A 21,917-nucleotide genomic window follows, 5' to 3' on the forward strand; every position below is an offset into this window, starting at 1 on the left:
CTGGAGCTTGCCATATACTTGGGACAGCTGCTCTTGTTGTGGTTGCACATGGTTGCACGAATCATTTCTGGTACAAAATTAGGGACAAACATGATAGGAAGGGTAAAGATGCATCACAATAAATTCCAGAATTTCCAGCTGTTTGTTGGCCAAATCCTTTACAAGTTGATGTTTCATGCAGTGCTTCATGGGAAGAAGAAGGTCCCTGCCCTGAAAATAGGGTCTAGTTTTAGATGATGAAACTACCAAGTGGAGTTTCAGTGTGAGGGACTCTATAAGCTTCTAAGTTTGCAGAAACAGTTTTAAGTTTTGATGTTGTTTTCTTTTTTGTTGTTGTTGTTTGTTTGGTTTGTTGGTTTGTGTTTTTTAAAGCCACATCCTTTGGCATCCAATAAATTAATTAAACAAAAAATAATAATAAACCCCCACACACAACCTATTCTCTTCCAGGCTGTTGCCTGAGCAGTTCTGTACAAAGCATCTCTAGAATTTGGTATTTGTACCAGCATTATGTTGTAAAAAGCCTTTGAGCTAGCCAGCTTGCATAAAGAATTTGGCTTCCCTCCATGAAGACCTCCACCCACATTTATTCAATAGCACTAACTGGCAGCGTGGTGAAATGTTTGGCTTGCATTTTCTCCCTTTGCTGAAATCTTTCACTGAAAGTAGACTTAAATGGAACAGATTTTTATTTCAGATTTTAAGCCTTGGAGCCAAAGCCATGTTCAAACTCTTTTTTTATATATTTGCTGTCTGGCTTGAGCATGTCTCGTCAAAGAAGAGTCTATGATAGTTCCCTGCCTCCCAGAAGGCTATGGAATCTGTGCTTGGTGTGTTCAAGTCCAACACTACACAAAAACACTTCATTGTTAGCTTTCCTCCAACTTCTAAGCAGTGTTTGGAGGACAGGTGTCATAGAGTAGAACAGGGCACTTAACCTGCATCAAGGATGCAGAGGCAATTTGTGGCTAGCCCATTTTTTCAGGTGCTGCCACCCTGAAGATGCTTTAAGATCAGCTTCCAATTTTCTCTGCATATTTTATCTTCATTTGTTCCCTGCTGTTCATGCTGAAATCAACATTGTTGATGTGCTTGGTTAAATGCATGCACATGCAGGTGCTGTGTAGACACATCAGGTCAGAATTAAGTGGAGGCTAGGGTTAATCCACTTTGATTAACTGTTGCTCCAAGTGATTTGCTATCATTAATTTTGAATGTTTCTTCATGTGTGCAGGCTAACTTAGTAATTGGCAAAAGATTTCTTTTGGTGTGGCTGCAAAATGCCAGTCTGGAATTACTAATCTGGGCATGAAGCCAGAAGGGAAATTCCTTAATATGGCAAAAATTCCCAGTGTTTCAAAATTCCTTATGGCTCATAAACCACACAGGTGAAAAAGGAGGAGAGGAGAGGAGAAGAAGAGATGGCCACAAGTACGTGGCTTGGGCATGTTGATGAATTGGGCTAACCTCTTAGCTGTCAGTATCACTGTCCCAATTGGTACCAGCAAAGCAAGGAGTTGTCTGTGGGGTGGGTGAAAGGAAGCAGTGCTCTATTGCTTTGGTATGATTTAGATGAGTATCATTGCCTGGAAGTTGTCTTCCTAGTCCTGAACTTCAGTTTTCTATTTCACTTCTCTTCCATCCAAGTGCCCTTCTCAGTTCCTGGGTGCCCTTGCATTGGCCTAGACCTACCCAAGTGGAGTAACACCAAGAACCATTCCTTTCCCTGGGCTCCCTCTCTGCCCTTTCCACTCATGTCTCCCATGCATCCTTTTTTGGGTAGGGTTTTTGCTGCTAGTCATCTCAGGACAGGCTGTCTGCTTTTCTCCTCAGGAAGCCTGGGAACAGTTCAGCCAGGAGGCCAGAGGGAGATCAAAGGTCACTTCAGACTTGGAGGAAAAATGAATCATTTGTCACACACTTTCTCTTTTTTAAATTTTATTTAAACTTTAGATAGTGTCATTGAAATAATTAATATTCAAATGATGTTTGTACTGTCATTCTTTTATTTGTGTGTACAGTATTTTCCATCCCTTAATTACTGGAATTCTGCAACCTTGAAAGAGGGGTTTTTGTTGTTTTGAGTTGTGGGGATTTTTTTTCCTGCTAGGAAGACTTTGGTATTGCAACATGGAAAACACAAGGCATTGAATACTTGCCCTTTGTCAGAGAAAGAACTCCTTTAAGAGCTTGCATCTTTATTCTGTTTATTGATGTGATTCAGCCTTTCTTCTGAAAGCCCCTGTCCTTGAAAAGAGGGCAAGAATTTGAGTACTCAGGTTTTCTGTGTTATAATATCTGTATATTTAGAGTACAGAAGAAGGGCTCATGAAAGCCCCAGTGTTTCACCATCACATGCTTTTCCCCAAGGAAAGCTCCTATGTTGGGGACAGTGTGGCTTTATCTGGAAAGAGCAAAAGCATCACACTGACCAAGCATCTGCCTTGCCTTGTGCACAGCATGGCCACCTCATACCTCTTCAGCACTGTCTGTTGCAGTGATATTGCCACATAAAATACTTGAAAACACTGAGTGCTTCTATTTTGGACCACAAATTCCTGTGTATTCATGGGCTCCTGTGGCTGCTCAGAAGTGCTCTCTAAGCAGCCACACTCTTGCCTAACCCATCAAGATTCACAGGAAAATGGAGTGGAGAGCTCTGTGGGAGAAGGATTCAATTAGCAAGGAGTTCATCACAACGGTTGGGGTCACATCCACTGGAAAGCAGAAAAGACCATCTCTTCCCTCAGCAACCTCTTACTGGCAAAGCAGGAGAACTTCCTACTGGGCTCTTACAGCCTAATTGCTCTTAGCTTAGTCTCCAGCTGATTTGTGTGATAGCTCTGTAAAATGGCTTTTCCCTCTTTGGATGTCTGTTCCTAGTCAGATATAGTCCTTGGCTTTTCTCTCCTCAGTCTTTACCCAAACACATTTGTTGATGCTCCTCCTTGCTGCTTCTTCAGCCAAGCTTGCAGGAACTTCAAGTTTGCTGTTGGAAGTTCCTGGCCATGCGCTGTACAGCCTATGAATCTGAGTTCAGCTCCTGGAAGAATGAGGCAGGGGAAACCAACTGTGCTTTAGACCAGCCTTGTCTCCACATTGGCTTTTATGCGCTGCCAGTGGGGCAACTTCCAGTAAGAAACAATAGCTGTGTTAAAGTGTACCGGTGATAAGAGAGTTCTTCTCATGGCTGTTTCTATAGCTTCTGGTATCTCATCAGGAATTTTAGAAGAAGGTGAATGATGGCTAACAGCTTAAATCTCACCTGCTTGGGAAGCCAGTGAAATCACCTTCCTAGTTTCACCTTCCCAAGATTTCTTTTTGCTGCTTTCACCTTTCCCAATGTAAGAGTTCTCTGGAAACTTCTGTGCCCCAAGATTACACCAGAAGCAAAGCTACTTCCGTATGGCCCTTTTTTTGGTGTTGATGCTTTCCAGGATGTGATCTTATCCTGCCTATCAGGGATTCAGATTGCACTCTTCCCTCTGATTCTTTGCAATTCTGTTAGTGCAGAAGTGATAGAATGGGGAGGCAGTCTTCATGAAGAGCATATAAAGTTAGAACAAGGACTCTATCTGGCCATCTACATAACACTTAGCTTTGCATTAGTAACCCATCTGAGATTAAGCATAACTTTCACTGCTGCACATCTTTTACTTGTATTTTCAAAGTGCTGTTTTAAATGCTGCCTGGACTTGCTCACCTTTCTAGGAATGCTGCAAGTGAATTCCCTTTAAATAGCAGCCACTGACTCAGCAGCTCTGCCTGTGTTTAGTGTGATGCCATGCATGTCCAAGACCCAGGCACGAGGTAGAAGTGACAGCACAGACCCATGCTGTCAACTGGGTGTCCCAACAGCCCTCCACCTGAGGCTACTCCCCTGACTTATTGTAGTGGATACAAAGCTTTGGAGGGATAGCAGCTGGGGATGGGTTGATGGGTGCAAGGCAGAGCTGGGTGTTCCTCATGTTTCGTGGAAGGTTTGCAAATGTGCCAGAACAAGGGGAAGTCCCTATGTAAATTACCATGCAGGCACATCCATCTCCGGTTTCCTGCCCACAGCTTATCCTCAGGCACCTGCCCTGTCTCAAGGTTGAGTGAGGGCAAGAGAACCTGGCCCCCTGCAAGAAGCTATCCCACTTCATCACAAGTTGAGTATGTGTGCTGGAGAGGGGAAGGGAGTGTGTGTTAATTACCAGCTCTCAGCCCTGCCCTGCCATTGTGTCCAGCTGGTGCAGAAGTCAGATGAGGGCAGCCCAGCCTCTCCTCACAGGTTGGGTGGGTAGGAAGGATTAATTTCCTCTTTCATCCTAGCCACGAGGTTCTGGCCTTATTCCATGGTAGCAGTTCTGCCCAGGGGACAGAAATTTGCCAGCATATGCAGTGTCTTTTTTTCTCTCTTTTGTTTTTCTTCTTTTTTCCTTTTTGTTTTTTTGTACAATCCTTAAGGAACAGCCTGGATACATTTGAGATGAGACCCTTGTTTCCTAGATTTAGAGGGAAGAAACAGGATAAAAGGCTATAAAGAGACACTTGTGACTTTTCAGCAAGCTCCAGCTACTTGGCAAAGTAGCCTGAATCTCAGGGTCTCTGCAACAGTGTAGAAGCTCTTTTCACCTTAAGGGCTCATGGAAACATGTTCAAGACCAGATAAGGTAGACAAATGAGTGAAGCTGAAGGCTTTAGAGGGCCTGCCATCACCAAGTAAGGTCTCCAGGCATTCCAGGGTAGCTGTCTCCTCCAGACACATGGTGAAGCTGCATGGGCTGGCTCATGGGGTGTGCTGTGATGCATAGCATGTCTGCCTGTGGCTACCTGTGCTGATTCAGCAAGTAATACCAGCAGCAAAGTGGGCTTTATTCTGGGTCCATCTAGAAATCAGGGCAGCCTGAATACTTACTCCTAGAGGAGGCATCTTGCTAGGGCTGTGGGCCTGCTCAGACTAGAAAAATGCCTATCAAACCCTCCTGCTCTGTCAGCAGTACACTCCTGCCACAGCCTCCTTCCACCCGTGCCCTGGGCTTTCCCCATAACTTGTGGGCTGGTGCTTATGCTCTGGCTGTTCAGCAAAGGCAGAAACAGTTTTCCCACTCCCAGTTGACTGAGATGCATTCCCAGTTGTCCTGAAGGTGTTTTCCTCTAGGATATAATGATGTATTAGGACTATTGCTTCTGAGCAGCAGATGCACTTTGAGCTCACACCACATTTGCACTGGTATAATCTACATCAGTTAATTCTTCTGGTACCCTTCTGCTATTCAAAATCCTAGCAGTGTAGGAAGCTAGGGCCCAAGAATTGGCACTGATGTGTGCACCAGTATGTACTGCTTTCCCAGGAGGCTAGTTTAGCTTGCTCCACATGTGGTCCATGGTGTAGCTGATAGGACACCCTGCAAAGCAGACTGATGCAGAACCAGTGAGTAATGGTCATAACAGAGGGGAGCTTAGCTTAGTGGGGAGCAGCATCTGAGGTGTTTTAGGAGTTTTGAGCATAGGTTTAGACATTGTCAGTGCATAGAAACATCATTGCTATGTAGGCTGTGCAAGACACCTAAAGCTTTTTCCACCAGCTTCAATCAGCTTGCAGATACTTCCAGTGTAGACACATGGTGGTGACTAGGGTCTGGGAGTAATTTTTGGTTTATAAAAACAAACTATCATGGCCATCCAACTTGCTTTTGTCAAGTCTTTTGCAGCTTTTGAGAGGACTAAGCCCAGTGGAGGAAGAAAGACCACGTAGGACGCACTGGTGACAACAGCTGTGGGTCTTTACAATAACTAAATCTTTCATCTCTTCTGTCCTAGTTCTGGATACCGCAGGCCAAGAGGAGTTCAGCGCCATGCGGGAGCAGTACATGAGGACTGGAGATGGTTTTCTTATAGTCTACTCGGTGACAGACAAGGCCAGCTTTGAGCATGTGGACCGGTTCCACCAGCTGATCCTCAGAGTCAAGGACAGGTGGGTGCTGTGGAGCCAGGTGCTGCCTGACTCCCCTTCCACCACTCTGGAGACTGTGCCATGGGGCAGTTGCATGTCTTTGTCCTGTCTTTCACTTCCTGGGTACCCCAGGGAAAGTCCTTGTGTGTGGGTTTGTGAGCCTACATATGAGGAAGTGTTTCACCCCCTTCTGATATGCATGTAGTGCTTTCAAACATGATAAAGTTAAGCAGTGTTATGATGGAGTGAAAATGGATCTGGAAAGGAGAAACTTCTGATAGAACTGTCTGGCAAAGCATTTTGAGAAAGGCAGATGAGAGACTTTTGAAGGTAACTAGCTTGGAGGGAGGAATGATGCTCTGTCCACAGGGCAGAGACTTCAGGAGCACCAGCAGGGAGTCCACAAGCGTTCATTTGGACCTAATTGTTTTATGTGTCCTGGCAGCATTTGCCTACTCCTGGCTTCAGTTTCAGTTTCTGCCAAACAAACCTTAGAAGGTTCTGCATGATTTTAGGCTTTGAACAAGTGTCTTGAAAGGGAAAAGGTCTCATGTTTGAAGGAAGAGTCCTGACAGAACAAGGGGAAGCTGCCAGTTTATCTGAGAGATAACTCCCTTTTCACATCCCGGTTCAAGAGGTGATGAATCCTGGGTGGGTTGTGAAATAAGCCGTTATATGTCTGCAGCTATGAAATACTTACTTTTTCCATTCATAATGGGTTTTAATTATGGAAGTCATCAAGAAAAGCCACCAGAGGGTTCGGGCCTCATTGCTGGCTTCCTTTCACAGCTCTGAATAACTTCCTCACAGGAAGGGTGGACTCATATCATGTGAGGTTCACAGCTGACAGCTCTTCCAGTAATGCATCCAAAGTGGAGGCCACAAGAGTAAAAAGTAAAGGAAAACCCACCCTTTGATTTCATCTCAATGAAGAAAAATGTCAGTCAGTCTGCCTCCCAGATCACAACAGTCTTTTCTTCACTGCCAGCTCAGCTTGGGGCAAATTAAATCTGTTTCTGAAAGTTGAAAAAGATGGAACAGCATTTCCTATAGCCTGCCCCAAACTGATACCAGTTTTATCTACTTTGACTTTATGAAAATAAGATGCAGTATTGCATTTTTTGCTCTGTACTGAAACCCTGCACGCTGTGCAAACACTGTGGCTGGTGTGTGAGAAGCAGGAAGTGAAACAGGCTGGTGAGGTTGTTTTTGTTTCCCTGCTCAACACCACCGAAGCACAGAGCATGAGGAGCTTAACACTTCATCTAAAACCTGGGCTCCTTCAGCAAATTACAGCAGTAGAAGCAGCACAAGTAAAGAAACTATCCTCCCAGACCAGCTGGGAGGGTATCTGGGAGCAAAGCATTGTCCTGCTTTTTAAGCTAACAGCCTGTTTTGGCAACCTAAAATCCCAAGGAATTGCAGGCTGCTGTGTTAGCAGAGCTCTTCAAAGCCTTCCCCCTCTTTCTTTCCATAATCTTCATTACAGTGAAACTTCCAACTATAGTAGCTTTGTCCAACTAGCAATCACACAGCTTACAACAGGGAACAAAGTCCCCACAGACTTTTATGCCTGAAGTAAACAAGGCAAACAAGATACCATCCAAATGTAATCCCTTTCTTAGCAATGTGCTGCCAGCCAAAAAGAAATCAAATAATCCAGTCAAGCGAGTGTTTTGCTCTAGAATGATCAGAGTCAAGATATATCGATGGTCAGGTATTAAAATTAAATCAAAGCCACATTATCAGAATGAATAACTGCAAGACTCATTTAAAATGCGGAGTGCACAGTGCAGTACTTTTCCAGCAAGAGCAAGGAGGCAATGTGCCAGAGAGAAGATGGAGCCCTTATCATCGTGATGAAAAATGACATAAAAATGCTGTTTGAAAATCCAGGGTTAGGTAGGAAAGTGTTCTGTGCAGAAATTAGTGCAGCCAACTGCTCCTCACCCCAGTAAAACCAGCTCTGATACAGCAAAGAACACTGGAATCATGTTAGGAGGGTTTAAAGTTAAATATAAGAAAGTAATACTACCATAACTGCCAGTTATCAGAAGGGACCTCCTCCCTCCTAGCAGTAGATAAAGGCCCTGCAGCAAGACTTTGCTCTCTCTGTTATGCAGCCAGAGGAAAGGTGCCCGTATGGGCGGTGGTTTGGGGTGAGCAGTGGCTGCGCTGCCAGGACCTCCTGTGGCATGAGCTGCTCTAGTTCTGTTTAATCACTGTGAGGATTTAATCAGCTATGAGGATTTCAACTGGGGAGAGCCTGACCTACACACCTTGTGAAGAGAGCCCTGCCCTGGACATAGTGTGGGTAGATGTGTCTTTTCTCAGGCAGTGGCTGAAGACAATCATTTACAATCACTAAAATTAGACAAATTCTGAGTATTATTACACATGGGTTTGGTACAAAAGGATGGTTGCTCATCAGATTTTTGCTCTAGGATTAGAAGCAGGATATGGTAGGTAATAGCACCTGGAAGCTTAGCAAAAGTCTTTGATTATCTCCAGCCTCCTTCCAGATACCACTACCTGCCTTTCAATTTGTCTTGGAGTAACACTGATGAGGGTCTTTGCTCCCACTCATTTTATCCACTATTTGATGCCCCTCCAGCACCAGCTCATGAAGTCCATTTTTCCTTCTCCCACAGTCGCTTTCAGTGGATGACCAGGACATGAACTGACACCAATTTCTCCACCATACATCGTAACCTTGCAGTGATGAGCAGCTCCCACAATATGCAGTTACTGAGATGCCTCAGTTGTACAAACTGTCCTGATCTCCTGCTCAAGATCTGACTCTCAGTTATTTCCTGACTACCTCTGTAGTTCCTTCTTCACCTGACTGGATCTTGAGGCATTGCAAAAACAATGCCACTAAATCCCTGAAGTGCCTGCAAATAAGAATGAATGTGTGTGTTTTTACAGTATGAATGTACATGTAGGGGAGCTGAAATGTGTTCATTTGGTCTTTCTTTGGCTATCTTTACATGTATGTGGCATGTCTGTAGCAGAAAATGTTAGATGATGTCAGCATCCAAAAGTGAAATTAATGCTCAGCATTTTTTATTGTAGTCCACTAATAACTGGGTGGTGGTTTTGGGTTTTTTCAGAGAGTCCTTTCCAATGATTTTGGTGGCGAACAAAGTTGATCTAATGCATTTACGGAAAATTACAAGAGAACAGGGAAGAGAAATGGCAACAAAACATAATGTAAGTTTGTGGAGTTGTTTAACTGGTTGTTGTAAGCCCCATTACAGGCATTCAGAATTAAATTCTCTGCTCGTTTGGAGCTGAATTGTAGCATTTCTCTTACAATTGAACATTTGCAATTACATTTTTGACTACTACCAAGTAGTAGCTATGCAGTTGACTTTCAGAAGGGCCAGTTCATCATTAAAACTAGAATCTCTGCTGCACACAGGGATGTAGGAAACCTATAGCCATCATGAAACTGTGTGTACAAGGTGTGGGCACATGGTGAGAAGTGCTCAAAAAGAGGGGAAAAAAATGCACTCACCTGGAGTGAAAAGGTGAAGTCAGGCATTAGGAAGAGTATACAGGTGTCTGTAAGAAGTGAGCTTGTTAAAGATAATGAAGTTATTGGGTTGTTAAGCCTACATACATATGGCCCACCATCTTAGCTCTGCATTATTCATGACATAGCTTAGCCTAGGAAATTGGTCTTGGAGGGGTGTAGATCACATGCTATTCCACTGATCACCTCTAATACCAGCAGTCCTGAGTACCCAAAGGGAGACAACACCTCCTGCAGGAGAAATGGAATGGGAAGGGAAGATAAATAAGGAAGGTAAACAATGTTGAAAAAACAAAATAAGGCTGAGACCTCTTGGCAGCCTGCTGTGTCTAAATGGCAACCTGTGTGGTGTCTCTAAACAAGCTGCAATGGGAGTTTGTCAGGGCAGGTTCATTCCTTCCCCAAGGAATATAATTTTTGTAGGAGCCAGGACACCTAAGCTGCAACACAACATGTTACACCCGTCTGTATGTGGAAGAGGCTGTGTACAAAAATACCTTATCAGAGACAGTTTTATAAATCTGCCAGAGTGCTGGACAAGCACTCTAGCAGGTCCCATCTGGCTGTCAGACTTTGAAGGAGAAGATCATTTTACACTGAAGGGGAATTGTAGTCATGAAATATTCATGCAGTAGTCCTAATAAAATGTGGCAAGCAAGAATTTTTGGCAAGCGCTCATCTTTCAACAACCTTTGGCTATTTTCACGTCTGCAAGCACGGCTTAGGGGGAGAGAACATCTGACAACATGAAGTCTATGATTATTCTTCCCTAAACCCAGAGCTCTGATAGCAGCTGGTTTGTCTGGTGCCTACTCCAGACCTTTTGTAAGTGCTTGCTGATGTCATTGTGAGAGTGAAGGTATTGATAGCAGTGTCATGCCAACACTTTGTTTACCTGTGTTGCCCTGGTCTCTTAGACAGAAAATTTCTCCAGCCTTTAGAGTTTTTCATTTTGAAATTGGTTTGCTACCAACATTTTGGCTGTTACTAATCTCTCATGCCACGTTTCTGCAGATTCCCTATATAGAAACTAGTGCCAAGGACCCACCTCTGAATGTTGACAAGGCCTTCCATGATCTCGTGAGGGTAATAAGGTAAGCTGCAACCTCCTTGCTTGCTCACTGGCTGTGGATGAGGTTTTCAGGAATGCTAGTCCAGAGAGTCAGGAGTCAACTTCTGAGGAGCAGGAGCCAGGTGGTTTGGTTGCAGGTGTGAGATTTCTGGGGTTTATAACTTTCTTTACCTTTATCTGCATAGAGATCTTAGTAGCACTTCGTGCCCTTGCAGGACATCAGTGCTAGGCAGGTTGAGAACTATCTGTGACCATAATGAAAATACATTATCCAATGAACAGTGCAAGGCTGACTGTAATGATCAGCTTTAAAAGGATGGCATTTAAAGCTCCGGACCAGTAATTTGGGTTGTCATAGCTTTGTCCCTTCAGGATCTCTTGTTGCCAGGGGTTAGAAAGGACTGGCAAAAAATTCTACAGAACTCTAATGTAGGTGACTTCTAACATTTTCTGTGCATTAAATTGAAAAAAATAAGCTGCTCTGTGTGAAAACCAGCATGAGCTAATGGATAAGCCACAGGTTTCCTCCTCAGACTGCTGAGGCTTGTTCCCACTTTTGGCATGAGCTGCCTTTGCTCACTTTGGCAAACACCTGCTCTCTGGGCAAACCCCTTCTCCTCCTACTAGCAGGAAGGGTCTGCCTTCCAAAATCCCAGCTGCCCTACAGGGAAAGAGTTGCATGTACATCTCAGCATCTCAGCTGATAACCTCACATCTCTGCAATATTTGTTTTTCTGGCACCAGTTGTCTGCCACATTATCCCAGGCCCTCATTTTTCATGTTTTGGGAGGGTGCTGAGCTGAAATCGTGCTCCTCCCCACCACGCAGTCAAAGTGCCTCGTTCAGCAACTAAACCATGAGGCATTTATTCACAGAGTATCTGTACTTGTGAATATCTTAGCACAGCCTTGAGTCAGCCTCCATGAAAAGCAGATGGTACTGCCCACTCTTCCCACATGTCTCAAAAGCAGAGGGCAGAGAGTCTTTGGAGAAATACAGAACTGAGTTGGAGATGTCCCAAGCTATTTTCCAACTGTTCTGTAACTCATCATTAGCTGGATAGATACTCTGTTACAGCAAGCTTTTACCACCAGCTAGTCTACTCTGGGGGGAAAAAAAGGAAAAAAAAATAAATTAAAAATTCCCCAAAATGAGATGGTGAGGTTCTGTTTGCTTTCTCTACATAATATGACTCCAGACAGGCTGGGAGGAATGTTGTGAATGAGACATCACCAAATTCAAGCCCTGAAAATGTACTCCATAAGCTTGCAAGCAGGTGATGCACCTCAGTTTCCTGAGCAGTCACTGTAAAAGTCATTGCCAGTGAGGTGAAACCCTCCATGGTACCAGAAGCACCAGAGATGTTCACAACATCTGGAACTCAGGTTAAGTCAGGGAGCAAAGAGATGCTGTGTGATCTTGATAGTCATTTGCCACAATGCAGCTTTGCTTGCCCACTGGACATCGCAAATAGCCCACAGCCATGGGATGCATCACCCACCAAGTATTACTTACATTAAGTGAGCTTTCTCAAACAAAATGTAAATTTACAGCTCCCTAGTAACTCTGTCATTCCTTTACAAATGTAGAGGGTCCTCAGAGCCCACACGAGTTTGCAGGGTGAGGAGGCTTGTTCAGGATTGTCACTGTGCTTCCAGCACTTGGCTGATTTTCATTTCTAGAAATATGCAGAAAAGAGTGGAGTGATTGAGTCTGTCCAAGAGACATTTTACATTTCATGATACCCCTTTTATGCTGCAGCAATGTGTACTCAAGGACTGTTGCAGCAGAAGTCTTGAGTGGGCACAGGACATGGTTTTCTGGATCTCTAAAACAGTTCCAGAACACTGTGAACAGCTTGTGGTCGCTTAGTGTTTATCCAAATTAACTTCAAAGTATTTTTTTTATTTCAGCTTCCTAGCTTTGAGCTTTGAAGTTTTATGCTTTTCATGCCTCCAGCCTTCATACTCACTGAAAAAAAAAATAAATCTTATTAGTCAAAGCTGAGTTCTTTAGGTGGCTGCAAACATTTGGGAGCTGAGGCTGTAAGAAAAACACCAGCTAAAGCCTTAGTGATTTGTCCCCCAGCTATGTCTCATCCTAGTCTGGATAACTTGGTCTCAGTTTAGTTCTTGGTATATTACACAGCAAAGAGGCTGATTTTGAACTATTCTCATTCTCGGGTTGGTTATTTAGACACTGAATCTATGGAAGATGAAAGTATTGGCATCATTTATCTTGCAATAAAATCTAAGTCTAAGGGCTGCCTATCAGATGTTTGAACTATAAAGCCCCTGAATTTGCGTGGCTGGGCTAGCTGAGTGGCTGCTGCAAACAGGTACAGTTGCAAATAGATATTTGGACAATGCCTCATCTTAATGAAAAGGATGTAGCCTTCAACACAACATTTTAGAAGTTGCTCACAACCAACATGACTGACGGGGACTGCTGCAGCATGGTGCCAGGAGTGCTTTCAGCTGCATGGTTCTGGTGGCTGTGACTTCAGACAGCCAGGGGCGTCTCTTTCCATGCTCACAGCTTCCAAAAGAGGCCAGAGCTCCAGCAGCAGCAGACTGTTTTTTTCTTCATTATTATCATCATCCCCCTCCATAGCCAAGTCCACAGCAGTGCAACTAAGGGCAGTGCCAGCTGCAAGCATATCTTTCCAGGAGGGTTTATTTCTCTGTGCACTCCATATCTCTTTCATCCTCTTCCCTAATGAGCATTAGCAGCAGTGTGATGGATGATGTTGCATTGCTTAGAGCATCCCTTTTTCCCAGAGCCTCCCCCATGGCAGGGGAGGACGCAGCTGTTCACCCAGGGCAACCATAGGCATAGTGACTTGGCAGGACATCCCTGCTGATAGCCTTAACATTTGCTTATGGCTTCGTTCCTCCTTCCTTACAAATGAAGGCAGTTCTCTTGTTAAGCTGTGTGACATGAAAAACATGGTGATGGAAGGGTATATGGAGATATGCATGCAAATGTACATATGCATGCCAAAATGCCATTGTGCTGGTTGTCCAGGGCTCTGGATGCTGATGTCTGACCCAGCCTTCTGCCTCATGTACTTATTTTTTCCTCTCTTGTCTTGCAAAACAGGCAACAGATCCCAGAGAAAAGCCAGAAGAAGAAGAAAAAGACCAAATGGCGAGGGGACAGAGCCACAGGCTCCCACAAACTCCAGTGTGTGATTTTGTGACAGGACTGTGTGGGAGTGCCTTGGATGCCTCTTTTTTTCCCCCTTGACCCACTGCTGACCCAGGCGAGGAGCAGCAGCAGCGCAATGCCCGGGCAGCCCTGCCGCCCCTCCAGGCTCCCTGTGGTGGCTGGGGCTCGGAGGAGGCGGCTCACGGGGGTCCAGACCCTCACAGAGGGGGATGGCACGTCAGGAGCCTGTGCAGGAGCCACATGGATGGGAGACAGAAGGGAAAAGCAGGACCTTGACTCTCGGACATCCCCAGTGCCTTCCAGGGGCCTCCATGATGTTTATTGGGGGGGGGGGGGGAGGGGTGGAGAAAAAGAAAAAGTGTTGGTTTTATCTGCAAACATTTCTCCTTGTGACCCATTTCTGAACAGCCTTGAATAGCCCCTCCTGTTTGGTACAGTTGTCTGTGTATGTGTGGGGGAAGGGAAAAGGCTTTTCTTTCTCTAATATTTTTTTTCTCCCCTCTTCTCCTTTTTCGGTGTTTGCTCAGTGAGTGTTGGGTTGCAAAGAAACACGGCTGAGGTTAGATTTTTTGCACTGAACTCTCTCTTAGGCAGCAGTGCCAAAACACGACTTCATATGAAAGTGCATAGATTTGGAGGAAGAAAATGAATTCCAGCTGCTCTGGGTGCTCCAGACATTGTGTCAGACTCTGGAGGGCAGCCAGCTCACAGACCATAAACTCCAGCATAGGAAAGGAGGTTTGGACTTGGATTCTAGTTTTTTTTTTCTTACCCTTTGTCAAGAGGTTCTGTTTCTGTTTTGTAATTTGGGGCATGTTAAAGTTAAGGCATTTTGTTAACCTGGAAGTATTTAAATTAAAGTGTTTTACAAATGGAAGGGTATGTCATCTTTAAGGGGGGAGAGAAGGGAGAGAGGAAGTAAAACCTGAACTGAATTTGTTATCTGGGCGTTGAATTTCTCCCTCATAAATGTGTGTAAAGTGGTGCGATCTAAATCCCTCTTTATTATTCCTTAACCTTTCCCTGCAAAGCTCCTCTTGAGTAGATGAATTGTTTTACTTTTCCCAGGCTCATCTCACACATACAGAGAAGAAAAACCGTTTATGGGCTTTGGCTCACTGTTTCTTCATTTCTTATTCTCCCTTCTTTGCTGAGAGCTGGTGACTTGAAAGGAAGAGGTGTTTTGAAAATGATTCAAGTGGGACATGTCTTTTCATAAGCTTACTATATCTAAAATGGCTCCCCAAATTCAGCAAAGACCAAACATCTATATGCCTTATAAAAAGACAAGGCAAAAAGACCTGCAGCCATCCAAGCTGTCATCTGTGGCACCAGAAATATGGTCAAGCACATCCTGGAGAGGCTCCATTTTTCTTCACACCTTTCCTGGCACCAAGAATTGTGGTGGCAATTTTTGCTTTAATTAATAGATTGTAATCTTCTGGACTGAATCCACCAGCTCCATTCACAGGGTCACCAAACCCATTTAAAAGTAACAACTTGTATTTCACCAGCTTGAATCCTATTCAAATATACTTTATGGGTATGACTTAAAATATTGGCAGAGTGTGAATTCCTGAGCTTTATGTGTCTGAGCCCAGAAAATCCTGGTATTGAACACTGAAGATCTGCTCAAGATGGTGGATCATCACAGACTTAGTTGTTTATGTTTGTCTTTGCAATCTATTTGCCACCAGATTTCATTTCTTGACTCTTTGCCAAGCCACCTTGTAAAATGGGACATGGCTGCCGATTATTTCCAGGTGAGTGAGGCTAATGAAAACATTTTAATAACTTACTCAGTCTACATCACAGCCAGAAGACAGCAAGTGGCTGCAGCTTGCTCAGCAAGCTGCTTACTGTAATGCTGACTCCACTGCCTCCATCTCCTTGTGTCTGGTGACAGATCGTGAGGATACATTAGAGTAGAGTAGAATAGAATTAACCAGGTTGGAAAAGACCTTTGAGATCATTAAGTCCAACCTATCACCCAGCACCATCTAATCAACTAAACCATGGCACCAAGTGCCTCATCCAGTCTCTTCTTAAACACTTCCACTGATGGTGACTCCACCACCTCCCCGGGCAGCCCATTCCAATGGGCAATCATTCTTTCTACGAGGAACTTCTTCCTAACATCCAGCCTAAACCTCCCCTGGTGCCGCTTGAGATTGTGTCCTCTTGTTCTGGTGCTGGTTGCCTGGGAGAAGAGACCAGCCCCATCTGGCTACAGCCTCCTTTCAGGTAGTTGTAGACAGCAATAAGGTCTCCCCTAAGCCTCCTCTTCTCCAGGCTAAGCAACCCCAGCTCCCTCAGCCTCTCCTCATAGAGCTTGTGCTCCAAACCCCTCGCCAGCTTTGTTGCCCTTCTCCAGACATGTTCCAGCAAGTCAACTTCTTTCCTAAACTGAGGGGCCCAGAACTGGACACAGTACTTAAGGTTTGGCCTAACCAGTGGTGAGTACAGAATGACCTCCCTGCTCCTGCTGGCCACACTATTCCTGATGCAGACCAGGATGCCACTGGCCTTCTTGGCTTCCTGGGCACACTGCTGGCTCATGTTCAGCCTACTATCAACCAGTACCCCCCAGGTCCCTTTCTGCCTGGCCACTCTCCAGCCACTCTGACCCCAGCCTGTAGCACTGCATGGGGTTGTTGTGGCCAAGAAGGGGAGAGGGATACTGGAAAGAAGTACCCTTCATGGACTTTTAACATTGGGTGAGGGCCATAGGCTTCAGCAAAGTTGCAGCACCCTGTGTCAACTGAGATCTGGCTCCAGAGTATTGCAGCATTTATCCCACTCTATTATTTCCTTGCTGGCTGAACTGTGCTGACCCAAACCATTTGGGTCAAATCCTGACTCTTGAGACTTGTTGCTGTCTTCTGGGGGTCAAGAGCTCCCTGTAGGCATCGCATTTGTTCTGCCTTCAAAACTCCTAATAAATAAGAAGGTATATGACATGAAACCAACCCAATTCGCTAGAAACCCCGTTTCCACTTTCCTGCCAGAATCTGTCTACTCTGACTACTGGTTTAATGTTTTTTAATTATACACAACTAATGCTGTGGGATCCCACACAAGAACATGATGGCATTTTCAAGGAGCCCTGTTAATACCCTCTAGAGTGCTTCTACTTAAAAATAACCTGATTTGTGCTGAAACCCCTCATCTTTATTATTTTTATCTAAACCCTTGGGAGTATTTGGCTGAAAACAGCATGTGTGTATCTTGAGTCACATCTGCTGGGTACTCAGCACTGCATGTGAGAAGTTATCTGCTTTTTCTGAAACAGCATAATTGTTTTTTCAGCTTCTTTAGTAACTAACAGCTATTGCAGAATAAGAGGAAGGAGGGGAAAGGAGCAGATTGCAACTGAATATGGATAGTGGAACATGGGGAGAGCATGCCCATTTTTGTCTGTTCATCAACCTGTTGATAGCAAAGAGTGTTTCGGGGATCGCATCTCTAACAAGTGTAGGGTACTCAAAATAGTGAGCTATACAAAGACTAATTCTAACTCACCCTTTCATATTCAGAGCTCTAAAGAAACTGGCAGCACCTTCCCTGCTATACACAGCACCGAGAGACCTGGGTTGTGAGACACAGGTTGATGCAGAAAACACCAACCATGAAGGTGGGTGACTGTGTTTGTTTGTTGGGGTTTTTTTCTTGGTTGTTTTTATGGAGCATGCAGTGGATAGAGAGTTTTTTGATTTGGTCAGGGACAGTCTGTAGAAAGATTCTGTAAGGGTGTATTGGGACTTATTTTCCTCATGTTCCGAGTGACCTAACATGATCTTCAGCCCCTTGGGTATCTTCATTCTCTTAGAATCATAGACTTGTAGAATGGTTTGGGTTGGAAGGGACCTTGAAAGGTCATCTAGTCCAGCCCCTTCTGCAGTAAGCAGGGACAACCTCAGCTGGGTCAGGCTGCCAAAAGCCCTGTTGAGCCTGAACTTGAATATCACCAGGGATGGGGTCCTCAACCACCTCCCTGAGCAACCTGTTTCAGAACAATCCATTTCCTCTTCTACTAAATAGCAATTTAGAAGGTACAGTAGGCCATAGCCTTAACCATGCTTTTTTTAACCACTGCCCTCAGGTAAATCATATTACTTCTTCCTCTCTCACGTCCTTCTGCCTGTAAAGCAGACACTGGCTTTTTTTTTTCCGAGGCTTTTGAGATGTATGGCATTTATTGTACAAGCCAAGTCATCTGTCTGTCTACCTTTGTCTCTCATTTAAGGAAAAGGCAGGGTACGAAGGACAAGAAGGATAAGTACCTGACTGAAATAAATACATTTTTCCTCTGGTGTGAGCAGAGGTTTTAATTGTCCCTCTCTGCCTTCCAGCTCTAAATGGACCCAAACCCCAATAACATAAAATACAAATAGATTTTAAAAACCCAGCCTGTGCAGGCCTGCAGGTGATGGGCTACCTACAAACCTGCTTTCTTGGCTGGCTCAGCCAAGGCTAGTGGTATTGCTGGCAAAGCTGCTCAGTGATACTCTGGGTACATCTGAGTAAACCACGTTTAGGTGATAGTGCTCAGTAGAAAAATGCTAGAGATGGCGAACAAGACAAGCAAGAGCTTAGTGAGAGGCTGAAATTGCTTGGTTTGGATCACATGTTTCATTTTACCAAGAGGCCATTGCAGTATGTTTCTCTGTCCCTTAATCTGCCATAAGTTTTGGCCGGCTTTTTAAACCTACAGCTGTACTAGAATTTGTAAATTGGGGTAGGCTGAGGGTTTTAGACACACGTGATGTGCCTCGTCTCAAGAGGAAGCAAACATTGTTAGGCACAGAGAAGACAGCATTGCATGTTGCCATTCTAAGGCCAAAATAGACTGCCTAGAGCCTAGCTGCGGTAGTTTCAAGGGATAGTTACTAAATACTGCTGAAGTGCTTGGGGAGGAGCTCTGCTAAGCATAGAATACAATGAAGAATGCAGAATATAAGAGTGTTTTGAGACGTAACTTGAACGTGTCCAGAGAAGGGCACCAAGGCTGGTGAGAGGCCTCGAGCACAAGCCCTGCGAGGAGAGGCTGAGGGAGCTGGGATTGTTTAGCCTGGAGAAGAGGAGGCTCAGGGGAGACCTTATTGCTGTCTACAACTACCTGAAAGGAGGTTGTAGCCAGGTGGAGGTTGGTCTCTTCTCCCAGGCAACCAGCACCAGAACAAGAGGACACAGTCTCAGGCTGCACCAGGGGAAGTTTAGACTTAAGGTGAGGAGAAAGTTCTTCACCGAGAGAGTCATTTGCCATTGGAATGTGCTGCCCAGGGAGGTGGTGGAGTCACCATCCCTGGAGGTGTTCAAGAAGAGATTGGACGTGGCACTTGGTGCCATGGTTTAGTCATGAGGTCTGTGGTGACAGGTTGGACTTGATCTTTGAGGTCTCTTCCATCCTTGGTGGTTCTGTGATTACCTTAGATATGTATTTGTTAATGAGAGACCTTGAGACAAGTTTGGCACTAAAGAAATAGTCACACCCCTGTGACAACTGCCGCTTCCGCCTGTGCACCTAGGATTAGAAAGAAAAGTTCTGTGAGCTGGAGTTCAGTGGCCTGTCTACTCTAGGTTGGGCAGAAAGGAGGACCTTTGGTGCACATATGAGACACCACATCACAACTACACAGTAAACGTTGCAGTAAAAAGGAGACAAAGGATACTGCATCACAGGGAATGGTGCTGTTCTTGGTCACTGCTCCCTGTGCTGGGAGGTCTGCTGGGGCCAGCAGTGACAAAGGCTCAATTCTATATGTGTTTTAATGCCATTTCAGATGACTTGAGGTATGCAGGGTATTTGTATGGGAGCATCAGACATAACACAAGAACTGTGGGAGATCTATTCCCTCCTGGATCAACAGATAACAGCTAGGTAAGATTCACCTGAGCATCTGAAATGGCTCCAGATGTGTATGTTTAGGCAGATAGTTGAGCAGCTAGTTGGTGGTTCAAAACCTCTTTCTTATTTCACAGCAGCACTCTGAGAAAAATCTGTGGGTATTTCAAGTGTCTGTGGGTATTCTAGCTCTTCTCCTGCAAAGTGGTCTCACCTGGTTTTTAGGGTCTCACTGAGGCATCAAAACAAAGTCTGAAGCAGAAGTCACCAATTTTGTGAAATGTATTAATTGCATCTTGCAGCCTAAGCGTTCTCATGAGTATCCCTTGCACAATTAGGCTGTAAATAATTCAATATTTGGCTATCACAGATTCCATCAATATTATGCAGGCGTTTTTATTCTTTTCCTCTTGCATACAAAGGGAATAAATATTTCATAGATGATCTCATAGACATAGTTTCTGGGATGGCATGGGACTTGCTTGCAGCAGAATGGGGGATGACTTTGCTTGTGCTGGATCCCATGATGGGGAGAGAGAAGGAGCAGCAGCACAGAGGCATGCTCTGGTTTAGGTTGTTGGGGTTTTTTTTCCACAGCTGTGGAAAATCACTGCTGCTTCTCTTCAGCTCCAAGAAGTCATGTGTAAATGGCCAGCAGGTCAGGCGGGCCAAGATTTGCTGAGGGAGGAGAGAAGTGTGGTCACTGGTTGCTGCTGCTGCAGGTCCAGAGGGAGGAGGGGCAAGGGAGGAAGTCTCATGCTCAGCAGGTGAGACCAGCCAGGTCAGTAAGCACAGAAGTTAGTGCTCATGACAGTGATGGTGATATCCAGCACTGCTCAGTGTAGATCAGAGATGGGCAAAATCCCACAGTCCTGACAGCTTATGGAAGCTTTTTTACTTCTTTTGAACTGAGGGTTTCCTTTGTCCTGGGGAATCCTGGGAGACCAGGAATATCATGCCAAACCCAACAGTCTGATTTGCCCCAGCTGTTACTGCTTCTTTGGTTTCCATCCCTCCTCCCAGGCTTCTATCTTACAGACCAGGGCATGTACAGCATAGTCTGAGAGCTCAGACTGGGCATGTGATTGGGTCCAGAAGCCAAAGAGGAGGGACTCAGACAAAATCCTGGATTTGCTCAGTAAGAGAGCAGGAGCAAGCGGAGGAGGAAGGAGCTTTGTGAATTGGGAGCCTGTTATATAAAGACAAATCCTCTGCAAATCTGAGTAAGAGACATTGTACAGTCTATGATTAAGACAATCTCTGCTGAGAAATCAGTCTAGCTGAACAAGTCACAAGCTAGTCCTTGAACTGCCACATGCAGAGGTGGTTATCATCTGTGACAGCAGCTCTTCTCCACTACAGTAGTCAGACCTAACCAGCTCAAGACTCAGTGATGTATTTGGCATACTTCTTTGCATCTTAATAGCCCACATCCCCTTAAAGCAGGAGCCCTGGTTCTGGGAATCCTTTGACTGACCTGGGCACAGAGGTTTCTTTTTTTACAAGCTCTGAAGTAAGAAATAGTGCTTCAGACTCTGGGATCTGAGCCCATAAAAAGCAGGAAATGCAAAGCAAAGTCTGATGCACCAGGCTCTGCTCACACAATTGTAAAGGTTGAACAAACCACAGTCATGTGAGCTGAGGACAGGGTGCTGCTCACTCTCCCTCAGGGAGCTTCCTGCCTTGCCTTGCCCTCATCCCTGTTTCCAAACCTTCACAAGACCTTAAGGCATTTTCTGGCATTGAGTTTCACCAGAGCTGGTCACAGTGTTTCATTCCCACGTTTTTTTCACTAGGCTTGGTGAAGTCTCTTTGTCTCTTTGGCCGGAAGGGCTAGCTCACTGATGGGGGAGGGTATTTGGGCAGCCCTTGGCAGAAGGTGCCTCGTGGAGAAGAGGAGGTACAGCAGGAGATGAAGAAAGTAAAGCAGTCACACCAGCAGTATAAAATAGTCAGAGGTGGCATTCTGCTAGCTTTTTGTTGGCTTTAGCATGTAACAATTATTCTGGGAAAACTTACATGATACTTGCTGCCATAAGAATAGAGAAGCAGCTCTAATGGGTTTTCATTTCAGGATCTTAAAGCATTCAATGAATCAATCCAGTCACTTTACAGTCAGGACACTCAGAAGTGGCAGATCTTGTTCTGTCGGCTGCAGAAATGATAGCACAGGAATCTGGAGCCTGCAGGAAGAGCTGAAGTTGGTGAGATGCCCAAACACTTAGCACTGCTGAGACGTGCTCAATTTGCTCCAAGTTGTGAAACTACAATTAGCATAGACTTAAATGAAGATAAATATTAAATGCTGAAAGAAGAGTTATCTTCAGAGGCTCAGTCTCTGATAGAAACTGTA

General features: G+C 44.9%; 1 protein-coding gene across 3 annotated transcripts in view; it reads left to right on the forward strand.

Annotated features, from left to right (window-relative positions):
• MRAS (muscle RAS oncogene homolog) overlaps window positions 1-14,596 on the forward strand; it is a 40,650-nt gene extending 26,054 nt beyond the window's left edge. For all 3 annotated transcript variants that reach the window (XM_068138954.1, XM_068138951.1, XM_068138952.1), the window contains 4 exons: window positions 5,806-5,959; window positions 9,052-9,151; window positions 10,491-10,570; window positions 13,651-14,596. In XM_068138954.1, coding sequence (XP_067995055.1) covers window positions 5,806-5,959; window positions 9,052-9,151; window positions 10,491-10,570; window positions 13,651-13,750 — 434 coding nt within the window. In that variant the 3' untranslated portion in view covers window positions 13,751-14,596. The remainder of the gene's footprint in view (window positions 1-5,805; window positions 5,960-9,051; window positions 9,152-10,490; window positions 10,571-13,650) is intronic.
• The last annotated feature ends 7,321 nt before the right edge of the window (window positions 14,597-21,917 follow it).

This window comes from Melanerpes formicivorus, unplaced genomic scaffold (genome assembly GCF_026170545.1).
Source record: "Melanerpes formicivorus ecotype bairdi unplaced genomic scaffold, bMelFor1.0.p_v2 SCAF_5, whole genome shotgun sequence".
Taxonomy (NCBI): domain Eukaryota; kingdom Metazoa; phylum Chordata; class Aves; order Piciformes; family Picidae; genus Melanerpes; species Melanerpes formicivorus.